The following is a 25,153-nucleotide window of genomic DNA, read 5'->3' as shown; positions in this document are numbered from 1 at the left end:
GGGACATGTCTTTATCTCTGAATGGGTTTTAATGTGATAAGCTAAACTAGACCCTCAAAAATCCCTACCACGTGCAACTGCGGGTGGGGGACCTCAGTTGCTTCGCTTCATTCTTCTTCTTCGCTGCTCTCAGGTCATTAGCCGCTACATGACTGGATCGCCCGAAAATGGAAGGACATGAACAGAACCAGACAGGGGTTGTGAATAGCGGGAGGGACGTTTCTTTTTCCAATTGTTGTTATTTGCAAATGGCCTTATTGTGCAGAGGTGTTAGAGAGGTGGGGGCGCTAGTGAGGAAAAACAGAGGAGAGTATTTTAAAATGCTGACAAAAAGACGACAGAAAAAAGAACACAACATCTGGTAATTTGTTTCAGCAAGCTTAGCCTAATGATGTAAGCAGATTACTTTCCAAGAGAGTGGAAAACGGGGCATAGAGGGGTTTTTTTTCCGGTTCCCTTTTTTTCTCGTGCCCCTTTATAGGTCTGCCCCATTAAAGGCTGAGGCAGAAGCCACCCCTGTACCATCCAGTTTGTTCACATTGGTGACTCTATATATGCTATTTGCTGCCATTTGATAATTCACATACGCAAGAAGTGGATTTTGACCAGATCAGAAAATTGCTTGGCACCCAGTAGGAGCTCGGGTTTGTTTTGAAGTCTTTTTTTTATTGCCTTGAAAGGGGAAACTCCCTGACTATTGGAGGTGGGATGTAAGCCACGCGATGCTGTGGGTGCTCTGGGCCTGATTTGCTCCTTCTCCACAGAGAGCAGAGATCAGTGGTATGCCCAGATTGAAAGGGAGGGCAGGAACCTGGCGTGATGAAGGACACTGGCTTCCAGTCAATGTGTGGAGGAGACTGGAGGATGAAACACACCATTAAGACCAATTTAGAGTGTTGCTCTAAATTTCAGCAGGACTGATCGATCCTGACAGGAGGGCATCGTACTGCCTGCCAGATCACTTAAACCACTGCCCCTTGTCTCACGTTGCTTAATGTCATGTCATTGGCTATCATTCCCAGTCGAACACTGAGCTTCTGGATTTCGTTTCAATTACTACTTGTAGGATTACCTTTTATTTTTACACATCAGTAATCAATGAGGATTTTGATAATGTCATAATGCAATTTCAGCATTGCATTCTGCTCTCTTTTTTTCCTCTATTCTTAATCCAAAGTGAATTCCTCTGAGGCTAGCTGTCCTGTTGGTTTATTGATTTTCCTACCTTGCTCTGTGAGCATTGGACAGATACTCGAGAGCCGTGTAAGAAAAGAGACTATACCTTACTTAAGGGTTTAGCCATCACGCAACGCAGGCAGTTTGCATGATAATAACAATAGCTGAAAATGAAGCAGAGTACTTTTTTCAATGCAGATCAGAGTGCTTCAGAGAATCAAATAAGACATATAACCTAAAATGACACACACACACAAAAAACACACACACACAGAAATTCTACATTTTAGTAGCAAGAGAAGAATAAAAGCTTGAAATGTTAACTACAAATGACATGACGTAAATATAATGAAATATAAATTAAGAAAGAAAAAGCAGCACAATAAATAAATGGCATTTATTAAGCCTTCATTAATAACGCTAGTGCTTTTTGCAGTGTATAAAGAAATATTTTCTCCTCTATAGGAGCTCTGTATTGTTGTTATTATTGCAGTGCAACTATCTGTCAGTGCTGTGCTGACATTTTATATGCCATCTATTTATTAGTCGGGCTGTTCATTGAGGCAGCTCAGGTTAAGTATCTTGCTCAGTGTCTGACTGGAGATATTGAACCTGTAGCCCTCTTGTCCCAAGTTCAGTTCCCTAACCACAACCAGTTTGCCCCTTTGAAGGATGAGGTCTCAGGAAGAGTGGTGCTATGTATACCACACAGACAGTGATCTATTCTGTGTCTGATATCATGTTGCTCCATGTCACTGACTGATGTTACCTCCATCCCCCCACCCCACCCCACCCCACCCTTGATGATTAGATCCATGACTGTGCCTACTGTCCTCTTATAAAATCAGCCTGTTTCTTTTAACCCACAAGATGCCAAATCCTTTGTCAGAGGGAAAAGGGTGAGCAAGTGAATGAGCGAGGAGAAAGGGGGAAACGTGAAGTTATTTTAAAGGATGTTATTGCTTCAGTCTTTCCGTCCTTGACAAATGTTCTTCATCTGAGCTGGTGACATGTCCCACTGTATAAGTGGGTTATGAGCTAGAATGTAAGTTATGTAAGTCACAATGCTTTGAGACATCTGCTAAGCACATTCATATGTAATGAAACATAATGTAATAAAAATAATGGCAGGAGCATAGAAGATTTATTTCCCATTATAGGCATCCTTGCTATGCTTTATTGCAAGCTTCCAAGAGACAACACAGGGATTTCTTTTATGGAAAGCTGGTCTGCACACACTCACTGTAAAACTTCAAAAAAAACCCCCACCATCATGTCTTTTTTTGACATGGCCTAAAGTTTGCATCTGCACATGCAATACAGTGATAATGTCCACATGGCAACATAGAGCGTCACAAATGTTGGATATTGAACCTTATAACAGCTATAAGAAGTAAGTAACACAAGTCAAATATCATTTTAACAAAACTGCACAAATATTCAGATGCTGAGCCTGAATTTCAGTTTGGTCCATGATGAGGGAGGTGAACTAGTAGCTCAGTGTACCTTTAATGATTTGCCTGGTGCGGATCTTCGGGGGCTGTCTATGCCACCAGCTGAGGCGTTAATACAAATATAGCAGATAATTTGTGAGCTAACCTGTTTTTAAGTGGCTTTCTCCAAAAGTGTGACTGGCAGGTGGGGAAACATGGAAGAAGTAATTAGATATTTGCTGGTGCTGAACCATCCTGAGAATTCAGAATTTTCAGATGATACAACTTTCATGTCAAAAGATTTTGACAGTGGAGTAGTTTTATTGTCGTTCATTCATTTATTGAGCATCTTTTCATCGATCGGTCTGTTACAGTTGTTATTTTTTAAATAAAATACAAGTCATTCTACACAAAGAAGATCTTGTTAAATAATCTCATTAACTTTAGCTGTTTTCTTCTAAAAAAGAAATAGTAGGGCAATTGATAAAGTCTTAGCTCCACCTTCGCCGCCTCTCCATTTTGTAATCACAGGCAGTTTGGCAGCACAACGTAATTAGTTTGCACGCCAGATTTCCCATGAGCCCGAACCCAGCTAAAAGCCAATCCCTTCCTCATCAGCAGCCCAGAGACTAAACACCTACTTTATCTGGTTCCCCCAAGGCTGTCCATCCATGGGGAGTCAGGGTGCCCTCAAAAACATTTCCACTGAGGGCTCCAATGCCTCAGGCTGATATGGGTGAAACTTCAGATGGCAGATGGCACAGGGAAGGAAGAAGACTATATTTTTAAGTTAGAACTGCCAAACAAAAGTGGAACATCATATATCCTAGAGCTTTGTGTCCCAGGGCTGGGATTAAAGCATGAAATATATGTTTAGAGAAGCCACAAATGTCTTCGTTTCAACTGGAACTTTAAATGATCAAAGTGCCTGATGTGTAGAGGCATGCTGCAGGGTGTTTTATTTATTTATTTATTTTACATTTTCACCAGTTGACAGTAAGAGAACGTTTCACAGTTGGGTCAAATGTCATTATTGATTAACGGGTGAGCTAAAGTTGGAGCTATTGGTTGTATGTGCAGTGCTTTATATTATATGTACGTCAGTATCACAACATAATGTCTGCATAGTCTAACAGTCTTTGTAACAGAGTTTGGAAGGACGGACTCATGAAGGCCAGTCTTTTTTCTTTTTCTTCTAGTTTACTCTTTTCATTGTAAGTATTTGTAGATATGCATACATCTGAATTACCTCTGCCAGTCAACAAGAAGTGATCGGGTAGTTTTTAATACCACTAGGCCCATCTGGGAGAAGGACCCTTTTCATTCGACATACTTGGCTGCCTGTCGCCTCACCATAATGGGCACACTGAACGAGCTCTGAAGCAATAGCCAATTAAATGCCTTGAAGGGGATGCCTCGAGGCCCTGCATGAAAGGCTTCAGGTGTGAAATGCTTGTTTTTCAAGAGTGCTGCAAATGTTGGCTGCTTTCAAGTTTGCTATTGCCCTGCTGGCTTCCCCTTCCAGCCCACCCCAGCAGCCCTTCTCATGTGGAGGAGGGTAGAGGGTAGAGGTGATGGGCAAGAGAAGACCACTTAAGTACAATTTTCTATTCAGCGTTCCAAACCTGTGCACTCTCATGTTTTTCACCGCTGCCTCGTAACAGCGAACAGAGTTTCAGGTGATGCAGACAATAGCTTTTTAGCGCACAATGGAGAGAAGAGGAGAAGCTGAAGGGCAGACGGGGGGGGGGGGGGGGGGGGGGGGGGGGAGATATGGAAGAGACAGAAAGTCTGCGCATGAATCCAAACTAAAGGCGACAGTGGTTGGGTGATGGCGGGGTTGGATGGGAGGGGGCTTAAAAGGAGATGGATTGTTTGCTAATTGTGGTCATTTCTGACCAGAACACGATGGTTCAATGACTACTTTAATGCGTTATTGAATACAACAGAAACTTGAAATGTAATTGCGAGAGAAGCTTCTGTTTTAGAAATTTGTTTTCAGCTCTTCCACTGGAGGGAAGAATGTTCATTCACAGCTCAAGTGTAAGAATAGACTGCCTTGTCTCCGTGCAATAAACTGTTGTTAGCACCATCATTTACATCTGAAGTGTTACAATCAGCATGAATTGAAGTATTTACCCAAACAGTTATATTTCTAGTGTCAGTTCTCCCAACACAGAAAAAACCCCCCCCATCTTAGATCATTTAGGAGGCACATTAAAGGATGCCCAAAGGCACTAAGAGGGAATAAATCCAGGGGATATTAATCTTATTAGGATCATACATCACCATGGTGTCAGGTGAGGAGACAAATGAATGGGCGCCTGTTTATCTAAGCTAAGCTATGTGGTTTACCTAGCCATTGCTCAGGACACATATTGCCACTAATAAATTGGTTAAGTCTGAACAGAATGATTGTAAGGAAGTTAAGGGACTGGCTTGTTTGAGCTCTTGCCACTATAGGCAGCCATTCTCACATCCCCCTTTTTATCTGTCCAGATTGGGAGTGCCCTTTCGATAAGATGAAGAGAGGAGAAATCAGAATAAATGGAGTCCATTAAAAACCTAATGCATCAACTGCTTGATGAAGTGATTAATACACAGGCTGGGATTGTGATTGATTAAAGCATTTAATCAAACAGTTAAAAAAGCACAATTGGCAGTAGTGCATAAATGTTTTGGATTGCTTGAATGTATAAAGCACTGCATAACATTTTTTTTCCTCTCGAAAATTGCAAAGATCTGTAACATTTAAATGAGTTATTTTGGAGGGTAAAAAGAAGCATTTCTACATAAATCACAAATCAGAGCACGAGCATGCTCGGATTTGTGAGAAATGTGGCTTGCTCAAATTGTGACACAATTATCCCCCATTAAAAAAAGAGCAGTGATTGACTTAAGTGGTAACACGAACTCATTAAAGATCTTTTAAATATCCCCGAGTACACTTGCAGGAGGCTTCCACTTAGTAATCGATGACTAAAATCACTTGCAAATTCTAAGCTGGTGGATGAGTGGGCAGTGACAGGCTGGTAGCAACATTCGTGAGACTTAAATGTCATTCAAATTCACTAATGCAAAGGGAAATACATAGAGCAGATTGACACATCAAGCTCTGTAAAGTTCAAGCTTGATGTATAGCACATCGAGACAGGAAATTACAGATGTTGTAATTATCAGCAATGAGTGACCTCATGTGCTAAATGGTGTTGGGTTAAAGTACTTCTTCTGTGCTTTTAAGATGTGTACCACAAGGAAAGATTGGCATGTATCTGCAAATGGCATGCTTTTATTAAAATTAAATGGCGAAAATTGTGAGAAAGTAATGTTAAGAATAATTTCCAGTCAGAATAAATGTAGCTTTTCATTCACCTTCATGAGAAAGAGAGTTGAGAAGAGGGCACGTTTATTCTGCTAATAGTTTTCTTGCTTGGAAATAATCAGTCACGTTTATTGTGTATAAAAAAAATGCACTGTTGCTGACCAAAGGTAGCACTGCTCCAAATTCAAACGGAGATAAATGCAACTGTTGTATAACACTTTGCTTATTTATAGACCTCAAACCTGCGTGTACTAAGCTTCATGTGGCTTGCTGATGTTCATGGAGCTTTTTCTGTAATGGCCTACAGCAATGTGAAAGAGGTAAACCACCAGAGTTGACTATAAGATGTATGGCGAGGCTATATTATAGAGATATCCTTGAATCAAATAGCGCTTCTAAATTATGCAGCCAGTTTTCTGGATTTGAACCTAACTGACAGTGTTTTATAAAAACATAGGAATAAAAAAATGAGTCATGGAAAGGTACTGAAAGGAACTAAATACTGTACTTTTTTACTACACTAGATTTATGTTATAACTGTAGGTCCAGGGTACTTTCTGGATTTTCTAAATCCAAAATGTCAGATCCATACTGTGCTGTATAAAGTAGTTAACCCTTTCATGCATGAATTATGACAACCTCAATCCAGATTTTTTTCTAAAGTATTTTTATTCATCTTTAGGCATGAAAAAAAAAATTGAACTTCATTTTTTAAACTTTACTCTACTTTTCAAAGAGTTTTTTACATGTCCCTGCCGGCAGGGTATGGAGTGACACTTCAGTGCCCAATGTAGTGGTTTATGTGCAAGTATACCATCAACACTGAGACAAATACATGAAAACAACCTTTGAATAGCTATCCACTGTAGTGACCACTACGTGTGAAAGGGTTAAAATATCTTCATGTCAACCATCCCATCAGAAATATTAAGCAGATATGATCTTTCATTAAACAAAACCCCAAAACAAAAAAAACAAACAATGTTTCTATAGTGTGCACCTGTTCCTAACTTTCAAGTACCCATTTGAGTGCAATATCTTTTAGTTTTGTCATATTGCTGTTAACAATGTGGACCTGAATATTTCAAGGTTTTTTAGCTCTTTTCTGTTTAACCAGACATTTCTGTGTGACAGTGCCCCTTCTGCCAGTGGGCATTTTGAAATCCGTGGACTTCTAAAGGACCACCATCTTTGATCCTGCGTTCCCTTGTCCCTATAAAGACATTTCCAAAGACACACATCCCAGAAACAGAAATGCAAATAACAAACATACATTACAATGTTCTGTGCTGTTTTTTTCTACGTATGTCTTTATCGTTTATCCTGAAGTGGATGGACACATCATTGATAGAGTTGTTTAACTAATAAAGACTAATTTGTATTTCTAGAGTAATAATCGTGTGACACTCAGTCGAAATTACCAGATTCAGTGCATGCTATTTAATCTGAAGTCTCCTAGAAATGAATAGAAGTCATATGAATGACACATGAATGACTTGTTAATTATGCAAATAGAGTGCTGCAGGAACCTGGTAAGTTGCAGGAACTCTGTCATCTAAAAGGGTATGGTGAGCGTGATAATGTAGCGGCTTGGCACGGCTCTCTTGATGTAATGACAGGTCAATTTGACTGGCTTTATGCTTTGCTCCCTGCCTCTTTTCTGTAGACGTGGTTAGGTTTCCCTGCCACTTCCCCCACCCCCTTTTCTCGTGTCCCTTGGACTTTGATTTCTCCTTTGTTCCGCTGGCTCCTCTACTGACACTTCCCAAGAATAAGAGATGCCACACAACCATGACCCTTTCACACCGCACCGATGACCTCTGTCTCTTCCATGCATGACCCCTCACCTAGAAGCTGACAACTTGATTAATTGAAGAATGTTATGATTTATGAGTATCTTCACAGCATGATTAACAAGACAACAGGTGGCAAAACTAAACAGCTAGCAAGAACATTTCTTAAAGGCGAGAAAACAATGGAGGATTATATTTAGAAACTATGTTTTGTCCAACAGTGACTGTCAATTTGGTGAAGCCATATATCATTTTGACTTTTTTGTCTACCACTGCAGTTAGGATATTTTCACAGAAAGGTTTCTTTTGTGTCCGTCTTGTCAGCCCAGTCAGACGCGTGAAGATATGTCATATCCTCACAATGTGGTAAATTAAAGTGCTTATTCAGTGCTCTGACTATCAGCCTAGCACATGTTTGATCCAAAGGAAAGTCAAAAACAGAAACCTGAAAATTCACAATCGAATACATACTAGGTTGTTATGTTGTCTTTAAAACAATGACCTCATGGACATACATAGATATCAGTATTGCATCTCTTAATGGCTCCTACACCACAAGATTACAGATGACATTGTGCTAATGCTTGACTCTGCACAGCAAAAAGTGTCATTTACAGAGCAGCATGTAAGCGAGAACAGTGTCATTCGTGACACAGGGCCAAGTCCAATTGTCTACCCAAAGCTTTGCGAGTTAACTCAGCTGACAGCTTCCTAGATAAATCTGTCTTGTAGTCGAGACACTTAACTGCGTAATGGAAGTTGGTGGTCCAACTCAGGTGACAAAAGGGATAGGGGTGTTGAAGAGGTCATATGAGACCTTCTCATTGACTAAGTCAGTCACAGAGAAGGACTATAGAGTAGGATAGCAGTCTCTTGACATAGTGTCACCAGCAGACTGTCCAGCTGAGCAAAAGCTCATGGTAAGATATGGCCTTTTGTGTTGACATGGATTTCTTCTGACCTTAGCTTCAGGCTGTGACAACTGATGGATGATTGATGGTACTGTTTCAGCTGTGTTGGGAGAAAAGCAAGGAACCTCTTAGAAAGCATTACTTTGACCCAGTGTGACCTGGCTTTAACTTAACTTGGACAACAAAAGACAGTCAGCGGCATCTTTTACACTTTTGTCCCCAATGAAATTTCTGCTCCTGATAATTGTTAAGAAACTTCTTTGATCCCATTAGGATCAAAGACAACTGTGAAAAAAAGTGTGGCTTTTACACTTCTATGTGCGGTTTTCTCATTTTAGTCTTCTAATATATTCTGTCAAAACCATCACAAGCTGTGAAAGCATATAGTAAGGCTCGGATAAATTTTCGCACTATAATGGCAGAACGACTGAGCAACAGCCTGCGCAACTCTGTGTAAAAAAAATGTTGGGGTGTTGTGTTTACAAAGAGTTGCCGTCACTGAAAAATTAATTATCTGAGAGTCAGCAAAGGTTAATTTTGGTCAGACACCTTTCGATCCAGAGGAGCTGATCCCAGCAGTGCTGGTCATTGCACTCGTGCCTAGCCTAGGTGACACATGCACTGACCTGTGACATGGGCAGTGACAGCAGAGTAAAGTGCGCTGCGCTCCCCTGCCTCACTGTACTTGGAGAGCTTAGAGGGCTCCCAGCTGAGAGGAGCAGGTTAAAGCACAGTGCTACCCTCGTGTCATCAGCCCAGCCGTGATCAGTAGTTTCGTCCTCGACTCTCCGGTCCAGCCACCCACCTCTGTTGTCTCCTAGAGATAGTACTGCCCACCGCTGGTTGCCCCATATGTTTGGGCTGCACACAAGGTGGTTTCTCGGATACTGTGGTTGCTAATTATAAATTTAATTTGCATTTTAATTAGAATGGTGGAAAATTAAAGCCTGCCAGCTGGAGAATTACAAAATGCTTTTCCCTCCCTCCTTTTTTTCTCTCCCAGTTTAGACTGAGCATGACTCTGTCCTGTACTCATTTGTATGAGCACAGCAGTGGCACCAGTACCTTCCTAGTGTGGGACATGCAAGTGATTTTGTATACTAACTTTCTATATGTGTGGTGAAAACAGGCATATTGTTTACGAAATAATTCATGTCTTCTTTGACACCTCACATAATAAAGTTAGGCATAATAAAATCACAGATTTATTTATCATTCTAAGAACTTATTGAATATCTTCTTCTCTGGCAGTTTGATTGATAAAAGAAATGCTTCTCATGGTGCTCAGTTGATACACTTTCCACTTGTTGGAGAAGTAAGTGATCTGCATGTGTGGGCTGGTAATATCATTCAGTTTCGGTCATTATTTTCCAATCTCCATAATTCGTCCCTTTCCCTGTGTTGTTCCCCCATGGTCATACTCATTCCCTCTCCCTCCTCCCACGGGCGTCCTTGCTCAATAATTGTCATTAATTGATTGACAGCTCTGATAGACCCAACTAACCCCAGTTCTGCTCTCATGTCTATGTTTTAAATGAGAGCTTGTACATCCAGTGACCTTGTCTGCCCATCAGCTCTCAGCAAATGTGAAGCCAATCCAGAGGGTGTCTCACCTTAGCAAACTAGACCATCCTGAATGATTGTAATTGGTTTCTCAATCCATCTTTGATTCTTCTGCATTGTGCATTGGTAAAAGTTTTATTGAAACTCTCATCATATTGCCAGCTATACTGCCCCCTCCTTTAATTTATGACAGATTTGACCATTTTGTAAATTCTCTTGTGGAAAGGCTTTTTACATATTTCCGTTTGTTATTTATTGTGATATTTAGCTTTGCAAAACAAAGGCTAGCATTTTCGATGAACATTAACAGTTTTCCTAGAGAGAGCTCCACCTTTTTTATGACAGCTGAGCCTCTGTTAATATAGGCTTTATAATTTCGTTCTCTACAATAATCCATGCATGTACTATATCCTAGGCACATGTAATGTCTGACATTCTTCCAGGTTGTTTTGGTTTGGGAGGCTGCCAGCTCCAGTTTTGCACCTCTTTGCAGGCCCAGTTTGATGTGGTGTGAATAACATTCAGACATACACACACGCCCTCATTAGCATTCATTCGAGGAAGCAATGCAGGACACCCTCTCTGCTCTGAGGGTGGCATTTGGCAAGGGCCAAATACACCTGGCAAAAAGTCTCCATCTTTTCCTAGCCCATCATGCTCATTACATTTATTTTTTCCATCACGCACACAAAAACAGTCTTTGTTTTACCCAAAACACATTTTCCAAAAATTGCACACTTGTAATAATCACAAATTATTTTTTGTACCAAAATAAGAAATCATTGCAAGTCAGTACTGTCAAATTACATTTAAATGCAGTAGACAATACGTTCTAAAATATATTTATAATGTGAAATAATGCGTTGTAAAGCTGCCTTAGACTAATGATTACAATTTTAAAAAGAAAGCAGTCCAGTTCACATCCATGCCCTAGAGGGAGCTTCAGTAGCCATGTGAAAAAGGCCTGGCAAGACGATCCACCACATTCTCCAGATCTAAATGTGTACTACTCTGTTTAACAATCCCACCATCTCTTTATGTAAGACACATCCCGTGTGCTCCTTGATCTTTAATATTATTGTTCTAGATGCCATTGATGGCAAAGCTCCATCCAAGCTTCAATCTTGGCATCACTGTATAAGGTGATAGAAACTATTTCTTTGTTTTGCCCTGGTTAGCCCACAGAAATAAAGTTTGTGGAAAGTCAGTCAACATTTGAAAGACTGCATGACAATTTTTTTTTTTTTTCCTATTCCCAACTCATCTGTTCAATAATATTCCTTTAGCTGAAAAATATCTTGGCAACTGGCTTTTGAAGACTCCTTTTAGGTTTATCTTTGTGAATTGTCAAATATTTGAGTGTATGAAGTGGTGTGATGAGGTGCAGAGACAGATATTTGAAGGGATTTTAACTCATTTGAGCAATTACATGCTTAACTGGCCCAAGATAATCTGTCATCCAAAGCTTCTGTCTCGGGCTCTCCCTCTCTTTTCCGATCCTCCACTCTCTCATACCCTCCTACGTGGCACAAGAGAAGCTCAGAATAGTAGGATTTAGAGCACAAAAGCTTACCCTGAATGGAATGAAGGCCTTGGAGAAATTAATTGCTTCTAACAAACAGCATGACTGCTAGCATGTTTTGTGTCCCATTCTTATCAGCCTCAGAGGTAGAGGGGTGGGCGATAGGTCTGGAAAGGATGAACCTAAAAATGAGGGAGGAAGCTTACAGGAGTATGCGCTTAGTGTTTGCTTACTTTACTTACTTTTATTTAATGCTGTCCATGAGCTAAGGGAACAAGCATTGGTGTGGTTTATTTAGACTTTATAATGGTCTCAACTGCTGCATCTGAATATAGCCCTTAATTTTTTAATGAAGGAAAAAATAGAAATTTTGACATTTGGAACTTTAGGAAAGCATCTTAATAAATCTACAGCAAATTCAGCTGTCAGTATAGGGACATGAAATGGAAAGAAAAAAATGCTAAGGTGGTGTTTATATGTTATTTTGGCCAGAGAGAGCAATTTTCCCAAAGGGTTTCAATTCATTATACAAGAGACAAATGTTTGGCTTAATGATGTGTGCATAATCCCATAAGGACGTTTATTTCACTTTAAATCTTAAAATAAAGTTTATATCAATATTACTGTATTTCAAAAAACACACATAACCTGCCTGTAAACCGTGTCCCCCCCCCCCCCCCCCCCCCATTAATAGAAAAATAGCTGAAACAGTTAATTTACTGTATGAACCTGGAGAACATTCAAGGAAGCATTAGAAAGGGCGGGTGTGGGATTTACTCATGTGAGGGTGTGTGGCATATTTGCCCCAGTTCTGTTCTGTGCTTGCTCCCACTCCCACATGTCACCATTCTGTCTACCACCACCAGTGTGGCATCCATCATCCACCACAGACGCCGCAGCACCCCACAAAAGGAAGCTGTAGCATGCACAAAGACATTAGCATTTTTGCATCTCATTACGGTTATAATTGCATGCCAGTGTAAGCAGCTCGCTCTCCATTATCTTGCGTAATTTTATCAGTGACGTTTGAAATGTGTGTTTAAATGTCAATTATTGACTACAAAAAAGGAGTGACCTTTGTGGAGTCATTGCTTTTTCTCTCTCCTCTATCGCCTGTTAAGCCTTCTCTCTCTCTCTCTCTCTCTCTCTCTCTTGCTCCCCCTGCTCTCCGTGGTGTCACCTATTTCTTACATCTTATTCCTGTCCTTGTTTTGCAGGTGACATGTTAACTTTTGCCAACAGTAGGTTGTCACATTGGGCAACAACAGTTGGTTGACATGCGTGATGTTAATATACTCCCTGTCAGGAACTTTTCTGATGATCTCATTAAAACCGCTGTATAATAAAGAAGGCATTTACAACACTGACAAAACACATAATGAGAAAACAGTTATGAACTCATAACACCAATTTTACTTAGCATACTGTATATATGATGGTATCTCAGTAACACAGTGGATCCACACACAATGACATTCTATTATCCAGTCACTGATAATTAAAGTAACCAGCTAAAATAATGGATCTTTAATAACAATTATATAGTTGTCTAATAGTTTGGCATTATGTTTATTATCAATAAAATGTACTTACTTTTTCTCTGTTACAATATCAGAATACAGAATATAATATTGAATCTAAAAGCAGCTAACCCACAAGAGATACTATAGGATATATTAAACAGATATACATATAATATTATTTTAAAATGTAGTGCTACTCTTGAAAAGAAAAAATTAATAGCACTTGAAAGAAGAGATAATGTGTAAAAAACCTTTTAGTGTTTAAAAACCTGTTAAATTATGGTCATATAGAGAATCCCTTCCCCGTAAAAGCTCGTGAAACTAATACCTTTATTATTTATTGGATGGCCTGTCCTGTCATATGTAGCCTTCAGCCTTCAGTTTATTTTCTCAAATTATTATACTTTATAAAATACTTGCTAAAAATCGCCACACTTGATGTTTTGATGACATACTATCAACTTAGGTTCCACTTTTCAGTTCCTCTGTCTCTTAATTTCTTGTCCAACAACATCATCAAGAAAATAATTATTTATATATTTCTGAATAATAAAGGCCTTGATTGTTTAAAGTATTGTTTTCTTTGCATAGCTAATGATGCAAAAATACAGTGCTTCTCTTTCATCTGAAATGTCTTGTATTTCTCCAAAAGCCTTTGAGTGTCACTGGTGTTTCGTTTCCTCCTGTTTAGAACCCTCTTTAATCTCTTCATTATATGAAAGGTCAGGCCTTGTTTTTCACCTTAAAACTGAATAATAAATGAATAGAAGATCCAGCACTCTTCATTATCTAAGACTTCTTATTTGAATTATTTCTGATAAATTAGGATTGATTTTCTTTAGCCGTACAATAACTGCGCCGCACAGTATTGTTATTGCATTGTACACTCAGAAAAATTATGGTTCTTAAATGGTTCTTCAGATGGCTTCATGGTTCTTTAAAGAACCATCATACGTCAAAGAACCTTTTTATTTTGTGGATGGTTCTTCAGCTATTACAAATGGTTCTTTAAAGAACAAAAGGTTCTTCATCCTTAGCAATCTAAGTTTGATGGTGTAAATGGCATAAATATTTATTCACTATAATGAGGCTGTGAATTATACTGTGTGTTTTCTTTGTGTGCATGTGTGTGCGAAGGGGGAGGGCAGGTTACCTGGCAATTACCCTTTAAGAGAAGATGGTAGGAAACTGAATATTCAAATAAAAGTTAGAAATATTTGCTTAAAAATATACTGGTGGCAGGGTGGGGGCCAAAGCCTAAAGACCCTAACCCCCCCTCCCCACACACACACACACACACACCCCTAACCCCACAAACACATTATGAATATGGTGAGTTAACAAACAGTAGACACAATACACACATTCAAATACTTTACTTTAGTTTTAAATTTTAATAAAGCATTACCATTTTCTACTCCAAGGCATTACTTTTGAGATTATTATATATTTTTGAAAATACAGCATAATGATAATACTAATTATTGTAAACTTTACAAACCACCCAGCAGTATGTAAAGTCAAATTATAAGATACAAGTAAATAACAATTGCAGAACAGAATGTCAGTGTAATAAACACACACTTCGTTTTGACAAATCACAACTTAGGTAAATGATCTGAGTAGTTGTTCATCACTGAGCAATTTGTTAATATGTGTTTCGAGCCAAATAAATGACAGGGAGAGAGAGTGACGTCAGAACACGTCATACTATAACCTCCCGGGAGCGGACTTAGGGGGTCAGTCGTTGGGATGCGCATGCGCAGACAGAGTGTGCGAGCGGCGGGCCTTGACCTTTCGGGGGAAAAAACTCACGGACGGTGACAGCGAGGCGGATAACAGTCTTCAGTACCTGCTGGACTTTGAAGCTGTGGATTCTGGGACTGTTAGAAAATGTAAAATATTTCCATTAAAACCTTATTACTGTTTTGTTTTTGTTACTCGTCATTGTAGCTTGCTGTTAATGTTGTGCTAACAGTAGCGATTAGCTAGATACGTTAGCCGTTGAGGTCAGCGCAATTTAGTATCCGGTATACAGAAACAGTTTTCCTAACAAAACCACTGTTATAATTAAGTGAAGCTGCTCCCAGCTAATTTGAACCTTTGGCTTCTAAAATATGTGGTTCAATTGCGTGCTGCGTACATAACCTAATGTCAGCTAGACCGAAATTAAAATTTAATATATTGTTAAAGTCACTAAAATGGCGCCTGAAGCCTGTTATGACGTGAGCTCTGTGTCTGCTCTAGAAACTCTGAAAGTCTGTAGATCTGAGCCGTACATTAAATACTCACATGAACCTGTACTTTGAATTCTGTATGAGCTGTATAAAATACAGCTATGCATAAGAGTTTTGAATGAATAATTAGATTAGATAACTCTTTATTGTCTAATAGAATTATATAGAAATGAATAGAAAGTGGTTCTTTAGACTGATGCCATAGAAGAACCTGTTTTGGTGCCACAAAGAACCTTTCAAACAATGGTTTCAAACATGAGAAGGTGTGTCTTTGACTGTTCCTGCATAACTTAGTTTCGGACTAGTTGACAAGTTATGCTCCGGTCATTTGATGTTTCCAAGATAGATGTTCTTTTGTAATATAGTTAAATTTTTTTGTATATTTCATTTATCCACCATCATACATACAAGCTAAGAAGAGGTCGTTATACTAACAAGAGGTATCAACGCTGGGCCAAAGTTCAGCACATGGTTAAAGTTTGTAATCCAGCCAGGGTGTAAATATCACTCAGCAGCCAGAGCTGAAGCAGGTAGCATCAACACATAAATCTACTCTACCCGGCTTAAATCACAAGAGCACCTCTGACCAAAAAGCTGTAGATTTTTCTTGTTTGCACAAATTAATCCAGATTCACATTAACTGTGTTCACAGCTCCAACAAAATGAGGAAGAGGAGGGGCAGAAACACAATTAGATTGAATTACAATTGGATGGAAGGCGAGGACAAGAAGAAGGAAGCTTAGGATGAGGAGGAAGAGAAGCAGCAGGAGCATCTTTAGGGATCCCTATGATGTCATTGAGGTTTGTTTCATTAATATGGTCCTCTCACAAAGACCGATGACATGTTTTAGTTCACGTACTTCCTGTATTAAATAGTGATATGCAAAATGTTGTGAAAAACCATGGAGCAGGTACGTATAGTGCATCTGCAGGTAAATGAAAATCAAATCTCTAAGACAGACTGAAATCTGTATATTTATCACCCTTATGATAAAACCCATGTCAGCCATTGGTTTATGGACTTTGTATTTTGAAGCCTCAGCATTTGCATTATTGCTGTTGCTATGTTGGGACCATATTAGGATGAGGGATCAGAATCTGGAGTCATGCACACTATTATTTCATTTAGTGTGTATCCATAAGATTCGTACAGCAGATCCAAGTTGTGCCTTGAAAACAGGAAAGTCGTCTGCATAGAGGAGAACTGTAATAGCAGGCTTGTACAAAGTGAGGCTTTGTGCACTCGTTTTACTTCTGTCACCCTGTTTTGATGCAGATTTCACTTGAAATCAGGCAAGAACTGGACTTATTTTTTACAATGTGTTCTTGTGAATTGATTGTGTATCGCATATGTTTGATTGATTTGACTTTCTGCAAGACAACAGTCGTCCACTGGCCAAAACAATTTTCCAAATACCTCCACGTGATCAAGCCTGGATTTAGAAAAGAATAGCAAAAAAAATCTGCACCTCCTGCTTCAGATGCAATTTGTGTTTGTGTGTTCAGAGGCAGCGGCGAGAGGGGAGACCTCGGGTCATCCAGCTGGAGAGCCTGACCAGGAGGAGTCGAACATTAACTCAGCTCTTCCAGGGCACCCTGCAGACTCTGCTGCTGGCATCGGCGAGGGATGACGTGAACGCCAAACTGGAGTCCATCACAGGTCAACTGCAGGTATGCGAGTCAGACCTTCTGAGGAGGGTTTCACTTTTCTCTCTTCTTTATAATTGACTCTTTTCTCTCTCTTTCAGCTCCTTGTCTCAGAGTGGGAGGGATTTGAAGCACAAAGGGAGGAACTTGTCGTTTGGTTGGCTGATATGGATGTCCGCCTGAGTGAGGTTGACCAGCTGACAGGAAACACCAGTGAAAAACTGAAACAACTGCAGGTGTGGGCTTGTTTTGATATGACATATATTTGATATGAAACATACGTCAGAGACATTGTCCTAAACTGGACTAACAAAGGGCCATGAGTACAACATGAAAAGTACATTACAGAGCGTAAGGCTGAAGTTCATTGATCATTTTAATCATAAACTTGTTGTTGAAATGTTTTTACTGAACATGCAAACATCTGCTGATGAAAATGTGTTGATTTATTGGTCTGTTATGAAGCTATTTCTAACGTGTTTTATCACTTTCTGATGTTTTATTAATTAAACAATACATGTATTATTTGTTGTGTTATCTGTAGATATAGTATTTATATATATATATATATATATATATACATTTATTTATAGTATAGCCAATATATTTAATTATTACTGTTTAAAACACTAATATGTGACATGTATTAGTAGTGATGTTGTGCTGAGGGTTAAAATGCCTTTTTGTCTTTTGGTAACTACAAAATGACAATAAACCATTAATATATGTCTATGCTGTGCTCGTATTTATTTTACCCTGCTCAAATTCAATTTATGATGCATTTTATTTTGAAAGATTTAAAATGGTTTTTTAAAGAACCACTCAAAAAAGGTTCTTTAAAATGGTTCTTTAAAGAACCATTTTTAAAAAGGTTCTTTGAAAAACCATTAAAGGTGCCCCAAAGAACCATTTCTTGATGGTTCTTTGGGGCACCTTTAATGGTTCTTCAATGAACCACTGAAAGAAATGGTTCTTCAAAGAACCATTGTTTGAAAGGTTCTTTGTGGCACCAAAAAAGGTTCTTCTATGGCATCAGTCTAAAGAACCACTTTTGGTTCCAGTTGGCACCTTTATTTTTCTGAGTGTAGTATAACATATGGAAAAGAAATATGAACTGCATAGTGTTTCAGCAGAATGAGCAGGCATGTAATTAGCTGACAACCAGAGGAACCACAATCTTTAAGAGTTTATCAAACTACTTGCACTTCTAATTAAAGAAAGCACAACCCACCAGGATACAGTTTCATTTGATCTGATCTGGAGCAGAAAATCTTCCTATTAGCATCCTCCTCCCCATGAATATGACAGTAATTGCAGTCTCACTCTGTTCCTGTTGTCCTTCTCTAGTTGAACACATTTAGCAAATTTACCTCGTACTGTAGGTTATTATTGTGCCATACAGTCTCGGGAATCAAATAAATCACTTAGGTTATCTTATTAATTAAGTCAAAATAAATGTGCTAGAGCTAATTTATTCCATCCAAATACCATGGGATCTCCCACTGCAACTAATGGCATACTCTGACATTTCATAGTCTTAACAAATAACCTGGAGTAATTCATTTAGATTTTTCCAATTAGAGATTATTTCATTGTGGTTGTAAGACAGTATACATACGTATAAATTTGCATTGTAAGTTATGCACTTAGTTTTGTTGCATTTTCTTTTGAAGTCCTGCTAGTGCTGTATTAATTAGGAACTGTCTTACCTTAAACTTACTATAAAATAGTTTTTCCTGAAAATTGCATCAAAACATCAGGCACAAGCGTAGTCTAACAGTCTAACAGTTATCTCATAACCTTATATCGCTCATTTGCATTGCTCATGCAGAGACCTGTCATTTTCTCCAGTTAGTAATTTATCAAGCACTTCCCAAAAAATAATACAAAGCAAGCAAAGAGACAGTGTAACTGTATGAACCTTGCACATTTCTCCTGCCCTCACCCGCCTCTCCGGCCCTCAGTGGAATAACACTTGATCCATAGCTCTTGAGTCTTTGTCCACGCCTCCCTTTTATGGCCTGTGGGCTTGTGAAGACCCCAAGTCAGCCATGCTTATCTGACCCTAACCTTGGCGTATGGTGACCTTGACCTGCACCTCACCCCTTCCTCGTCCTCAGGGCTACATCTGTTCCTTTCCCTAGGACACCCAAGTAGTTAGTGATATTGAAACATCACCTTGGGGCTCCATTTGTTTTCTCTGGAGAGGTCAGTGAAAGGTTGTCATTAGGACTGAACTTGATCCTCTGCTTCCCCTTAAATTGGTCCATCCATGCGAGAAGTGAGCACACTGTAAATAATGAGCATATAACGCAGAACATGAAATGGAATCGCAAAACTGACACCCTATACTTTTCCTTTTTATATTACAGAGATCCACTTGGGCACAGTGATATGTGCCATAGTCACAAAGTACTTCTATAAACCCAGAGACACATCTAGCACAAACATTTAGCATGTAAGGCAGACAGTGTTTCATAGTGGAACAAGTGATCTCACCCAACATTTTTTTTATACCCATAGCTAAAAGAATGCACAGCAGTTATTCTTCTTGTCTCTTTTTCTCAGCAAGCACTTGCAGGAGCCACAACTGTCAGCCTTACGTTTGTCTTGGCTGTAATCATTTCAACTCACTGGCTTGTCCCAGAATGATATGTTGATTGCGATGCCCTTTATTATTTTGCTTAGTGTTTCAGCATTTCTGTGAATTGGCTGACCTTTGTGGGAATCTTCCTGTTATTCTCTCCAGACGAAACAGTCATCCCTGCCACGCTATACCATGGGATACAAAGTTCATATTAATATTAATGAAGACACACCTGACAGTGTCAGGTTTTAATGGATACTTTACTTTAAAGGCGCCTAACATCACTCAATGCGTGATTTTATTTTTTCGAGGAATCATTTTTGATAAATCACAAGAGAGACTGAAAGGGTTTATTCTTTCCTGTTATCCAGACCAAATTCACACAAGACAAGATAAAGGGAAGATGTGTTTGGGAAATTAGGGGGGGGGGGAAGAAGCCCTCACAATGGTATCATGTTCGCTAAGTACGTGAAAATGTATTTTCTACCTCTATCAGTCTCATGGTATCATATCACACAGAAGTCAAGGGGGAGGCTAAAGGTTACCTCTCTGAAACATGGCATTGATCCTAACACCTGACAGCATCTCTCTTTGTTTCTCGTTCTGTTTTGTTCTTTGTAATTATAACAGTGCCATTTACTGCTTTCAGTGCTCTTATTTTCAGTGTGATACAAAGAAAAACCACAAGAAAAGCAAGAGGCAAGAAATGCTACATTATTGTTAGATGTACTGTATACCCAACGTGTTATCAAAGACAGTAGTTTAGGAAAAATTATTCAATTTTCTTATTCTCTCTATTACATCGACCCAGACGTAAGGCTGAAACCAAAGGTGTTGTAGAGCTCTGCATATCATAAATCAGACCTAACTGACATTTTTTTAAAGAGAATGAATATCCACCCACTCTCTGTGGAAGGGCCATGGTATTTGTATGGCCAATGTGACCTTTCTCTATACCCTCTCAGATTAGGTGTACGACAGAAAATTGCGCTCTTGCTGCAGTCCATAAATCATACCAGGCTATTTTTTTCTTTAAAGAGGTATGTAAATACCAGTGTACTAGCTAGGTAAACAACACTAACCCTGATACAAATGGCTTGAAAATTGAAGAAAAGCACCTTATTTTTCAGCTGAAATTGCTTTTGAAACCCAGTTCTGGCACATGGGATGAAGGAGCCATGAAATGATTTGTGCTGGGGGAATAGAAATGGGCTGATGATAACCACACTCGACACAGTTCCTGTGTTGGGGAGTTCTAGCAATGATCAAAGATATCATTGTTGCACATTATTTCCCCCCATGCAGACCCCAAATGCATCTGTATCTGAAGTGACATCCACCCACATGCACTCAGAGTGTATTTAGTTTTAGGGGACAAAGGCCCTCCGCTACAGTACAGCAAGGGTCGAGCTTAACCAGTCGGTCCTGCTGCTGGTCTGACGAGCCTCAAGAGAACTTTTATTAAAAAGTGGTGAGTGTGGTAATATTAATGTCATGCATTTGTAGCATTTTAACAGTGAGACATGAAATTCTGTTACAAATTCACTTACTAATCAAAAGAGTTTATTTCAGTCCACAATCACAATAGTGAAAGCATAAGGTGTACAACAGAAGCATTATGTCCTGGGGTTTATTTACAACCTCTTTGTCAGATAGCAATGTAAGTGGGAACTAATTTAGTGTTTATGTACAGCAAATCTAGCTTTGCAGCATTTGCAGCAGCTATGGATACTCATTATAACGCCTTTGAGTTTGTTTCAATGAGTAGCAGGACTTAGCATCAAATGTAGACAAAACAATTTTTATTTTGTCACTTAGCATAAATCTGTGTCTTTGCCTTAAAAGCCCAAAAAACATGGTCACTACAGGATGCTGGCAGACTTGTCTCACTATAGTTACCCTTTCTTTTAAACCTAAGTATCTTTTCATGCCTCTTTTGGCAGCTCATCAACACCCGGAGTCCTGTGAGTCTCAAGGAGAGCTGCAGGGCACAACCCATAACAGCAACGGTGACAGCCAATTCCCAACATCTGGTACAAGGTGGTGTTATCCATAGCATCGCCGTGATCGTGGTTTCGCTGTGGTGAACGCTGCTTGGCAGCTTGTGGCATCAGACTGCTGAAGAATTACCCCCATCGTGTTCTAAGCAGGAACGGGTGAACGGGCACACTGTTTCATTTCAGCACAGTGGACCATTGATGCCTGCAGTAGATCCCCTGTTATCTAATCAAACAGCACTGGTCAGTTATGATGCCAACTCCTAAATCCACAGCCGTCTGTAAAGCCGTGGGGGAAGATTAACCGCTACAGCGCCAATGTCCTACATTCAAAGACTTCCTCTTAAGATCTTTTTTTCCTAGAAAGTACAGTTACCCATACAAGAAAACACAGACAGAGACACACAGATATACAGCCTAAAGTAAGAGTCCTTCATGGTGTAATGGGGCTATCACAAAGACCACACAGCTTGCATTTTGGAAGAAGACTTGATGCTTTCAAATGCTCTTTGTGACCACTGAAATATCTCAAAGAGGCTTGAGCCTGTACCATTTTAGAGGATTGCAGGATGTGCTATTTTACCATGTAGGTGTTTCATTGTGTGAGTAAAAGGTAAAGAAAAACAAAGAAATACAGTCTAAGACATTATACTCTCTGTCTTGTGGTCTACAGAAACCCTAATAAGAACATGCGTTCTACGGTTACCCTGCTGCATGGCTGCACGTCATTATAACCCAAAAAGCAGAAGCGCTCGCATAGCAAGCAAAGAGCTCTGGGCACTTTTTTAATATTTATATCACAGTCTGGTGTGGCAGTAATGATATTAGGGAGCTGACGGAATTCTCCACCCAGCTGGACATGTTAATTGAGAAGCCAGGATTTAAAGGCAAAGTTCACATTTGTGCAGATGGTGGGACAATGCAAGATGGCAGACCCAGGTCAGAGTCATTTCCAAGCTATACCTTAATGGCAGCATTTTTTTCTTTCTTTTTCCCCCTCATATTTGACACATTCTGGTCCCACAGGTCCATAGCAGTCTTTGGGGCTGGTCCCTGTACTACGGTGCCCTTGACGGAGAACTATATTTTATAGTTGATTTATTCACAAAATATTCTGTCAGCGTTAGTGTGTGCGCATGTGTAGTATGAATGTCTAATTGTGTTAGTTTGCTGAGCATAAAAAATATAGATTTGTAATGAAATTGAATATTAATACTGTTAATGAAAATCTTTAGAAAATCTTTAATGTTTTAATACTTGTTTATGTACAAATTATACATATAGCTTCCCTTGATAAAGTATATTATAAAAGAAAATAAGTGTTTAAAATGAAACAAAAATAGGGAGAAAAGTGCCTGAAAGTTGTAAATCTGTATATATCACATGAACATGATGTCATTTACTGGTGCTGCTCCAAGTTTATGTCCTTATAAATTATATGCAATATCGTTTGGTGATAATCTGGCCTTAAATCAATAGTGTTTTCATGAGTTTGAACAAAACAGATTATCATGGCTAATTAATATTTTAAGTGATATTAACCAGTATAAACAGTAAACTGATTACACTGCGTACAGGCATCGGTGGAAGCTACACTGCAGGGAAGTCTAACAGATGGGATTATCTTTAGTGAGATTTATACTGTTGCAACACGCATCTACATCAAATTAGAGTGCCCAGAATGAGTTCTTCCCCCACTCTGACCATACACCGGAAAGCAGGTGTCTGCTTAATAATTTGGTCAAAGATCAGTGAGTTAAAGGTTGAGGCCAGGGGCAGAGAGGACCAGGGTCATCCTGGTGGTAGGGTGGTGGTGAGACATGATCTCCTCAAGTCTGGAACAGCCAAACCCCAAGGTCATCCATTAGTGCTCTAGCCCATTGGTACTGGTAGACCCACAATAAATTTACTGTGCACCCTTAACCCTTTTAATACTCACCGCGACCCAGATGAGGAGATCAGCTCCCTTAGGGAGGGGCGCATTACATTATTAGCACTGTGTATCCATCGACAGCTATTATATTCTAACAGTGTATTATGGGTGACTTCATACTGTAAATACTTCAACACAAAAATACCAGGCAATAATGTGCACCAGCGTCATTCCTTTAACAATTTTGTTTAGTTGTACTTTAGTGTATTTCAATCAGTTAGTTTGCCTGAAGTCTCCTTATGAGTTGCATTAATATTACGGTGGGTGAGATTGCATCTTTAATTTAAATTACTGCAAGTTATTTTAATATCTAAAATCCCTCCGCTGGCCATCTGTGATCATTTCTAACATGCAGATGATAGTGCCGGTGTCTGGCCAAATTTTCAAAGAACATCTGAGTTATGACTGATCATTATCTGGGCTTTCAAACAATGAACAACTTATCTACCTTTCACGCGATGCGTTTTTCTATTCTTACACAAAAAAGGTGAGGCTGCAAGGAAGAACAAGAATGAAATGTCAACAGTGTCAACCACTCCCTTTAAATAGGAGTCTCCTATGATCCCTTACTACCATGCTCGGTCAAACCTTTCCAGGTGTCAAGACTGGGCGTCAGAAAAAGAAATTAAAGTGACACAGTGTTGACAGGAAGAAAAGACATTCCAGTTTTCACCCCTCTCAGGACAATGAGGGAGCCATCACCTCAACTCAGACACAGGCACTAATGAATCAAGCAACACCTTAACTTCTCCAGTGTAGGAGACTTTTGGCTGGGGGCAACCATATAGTGTCATTGATAATGGGATCCTGTATTGGACTGCTGTTGATTTGATGTCTACAGCAACCTCTTCCATGGCCTGCCATTTTCCCACGGTTTAATTTTGCCCCTTGCTCATAAAGACATCCTGTTGGAAGGTGTTGCACAAGTGTTAGGTCTTTATCTTTCATGGTTATGTCTCTTCTCTCCGAGCATTAAGACCTAGCAGGGTTTTATTTAAGCCAAGACAGCTAAACCAAATTTATTTTACCCACGTGGAATGTTTTAATGTAGGAATGGGGGTAGTGGGAGAACTTCTTTGATTACTCCAAACAGCAGGACTGTAACAGTATGCAAAAGAGCTCTGGGCATTTCACTGTATGTTGTACTAGCTATAACTACATGTGACAAATAAATAAAGAATGAGAAAATCACATATTATATATAAATTATTCAGGACATTGGAGAAAACAAAAGATACAGTTTTTCCAGTACACAGTCATTTAAACTGAGCTGCTGTTCATTCCTGCTAATGTTGTTTTAAATTTACTGGAAAGTTTGAATGCCTTTGAAGAGGAATTTTAATTATATCAGAGACTTTTGTGCTCTGGCTTCATCCTAGGTACATACTGCAAGCTGCAATTAATATCTTATTATTGTCCTGCTGCAGTTTTAATATGTGCAAAATGCAGTTTGCCGTCTTACTGCTAAGATAAACGAGGTCTTATCTGAAAAAAGACTTAAATGTCACA

The 25,153-nt window shown here is 39.3% G+C and overlaps 1 protein-coding gene across 4 annotated transcripts in view; it reads left to right on the top strand.

Moving 5' to 3' along the window:
- LOC308385727 (uncharacterized protein) overlaps positions 1–17,789 on the top strand; it is a 48,633-nt gene extending 30,844 nt beyond the window's left edge. The window contains exons 1-4 of one of the 4 annotated variants that reach the window (XM_080864862.1): positions 14,996–15,138; positions 16,133–16,281; positions 16,987–17,151; positions 17,229–17,789. In XM_080864862.1, the coding sequence (XP_080720988.1) occupies positions 16,225–16,281; positions 16,987–17,151; positions 17,229–17,396 (390 nt within the window). In that variant the 5' untranslated portion in view covers positions 14,996–15,138; positions 16,133–16,224 and the 3' untranslated portion in view covers positions 17,397–17,789. Of the gene's footprint in view, positions 1–14,995; positions 15,139–15,822; positions 16,282–16,986; positions 17,152–17,228 lie in introns of those variants that run through there. The other 3 variants (XM_080864860.1, XM_080864861.1, XM_080864859.1) reach the window with 3 other exon arrangements.
- The last annotated feature ends 7,364 nt before the right edge of the window (positions 17,790–25,153 follow it).

The sequence above is a fragment of the Rhamphochromis sp. 'chilingali' genome (assembly GCF_963969265.1).
Source record: "Rhamphochromis sp. 'chilingali' genome assembly, chromosome: 2".
Classification (NCBI taxonomy): domain Eukaryota; kingdom Metazoa; phylum Chordata; class Actinopteri; order Cichliformes; family Cichlidae; genus Rhamphochromis; species Rhamphochromis sp. 'chilingali'.
Note: the sequence above shows the minus strand (reverse complement) of the source record. Positions and strands in the feature narration are given on the sequence as shown.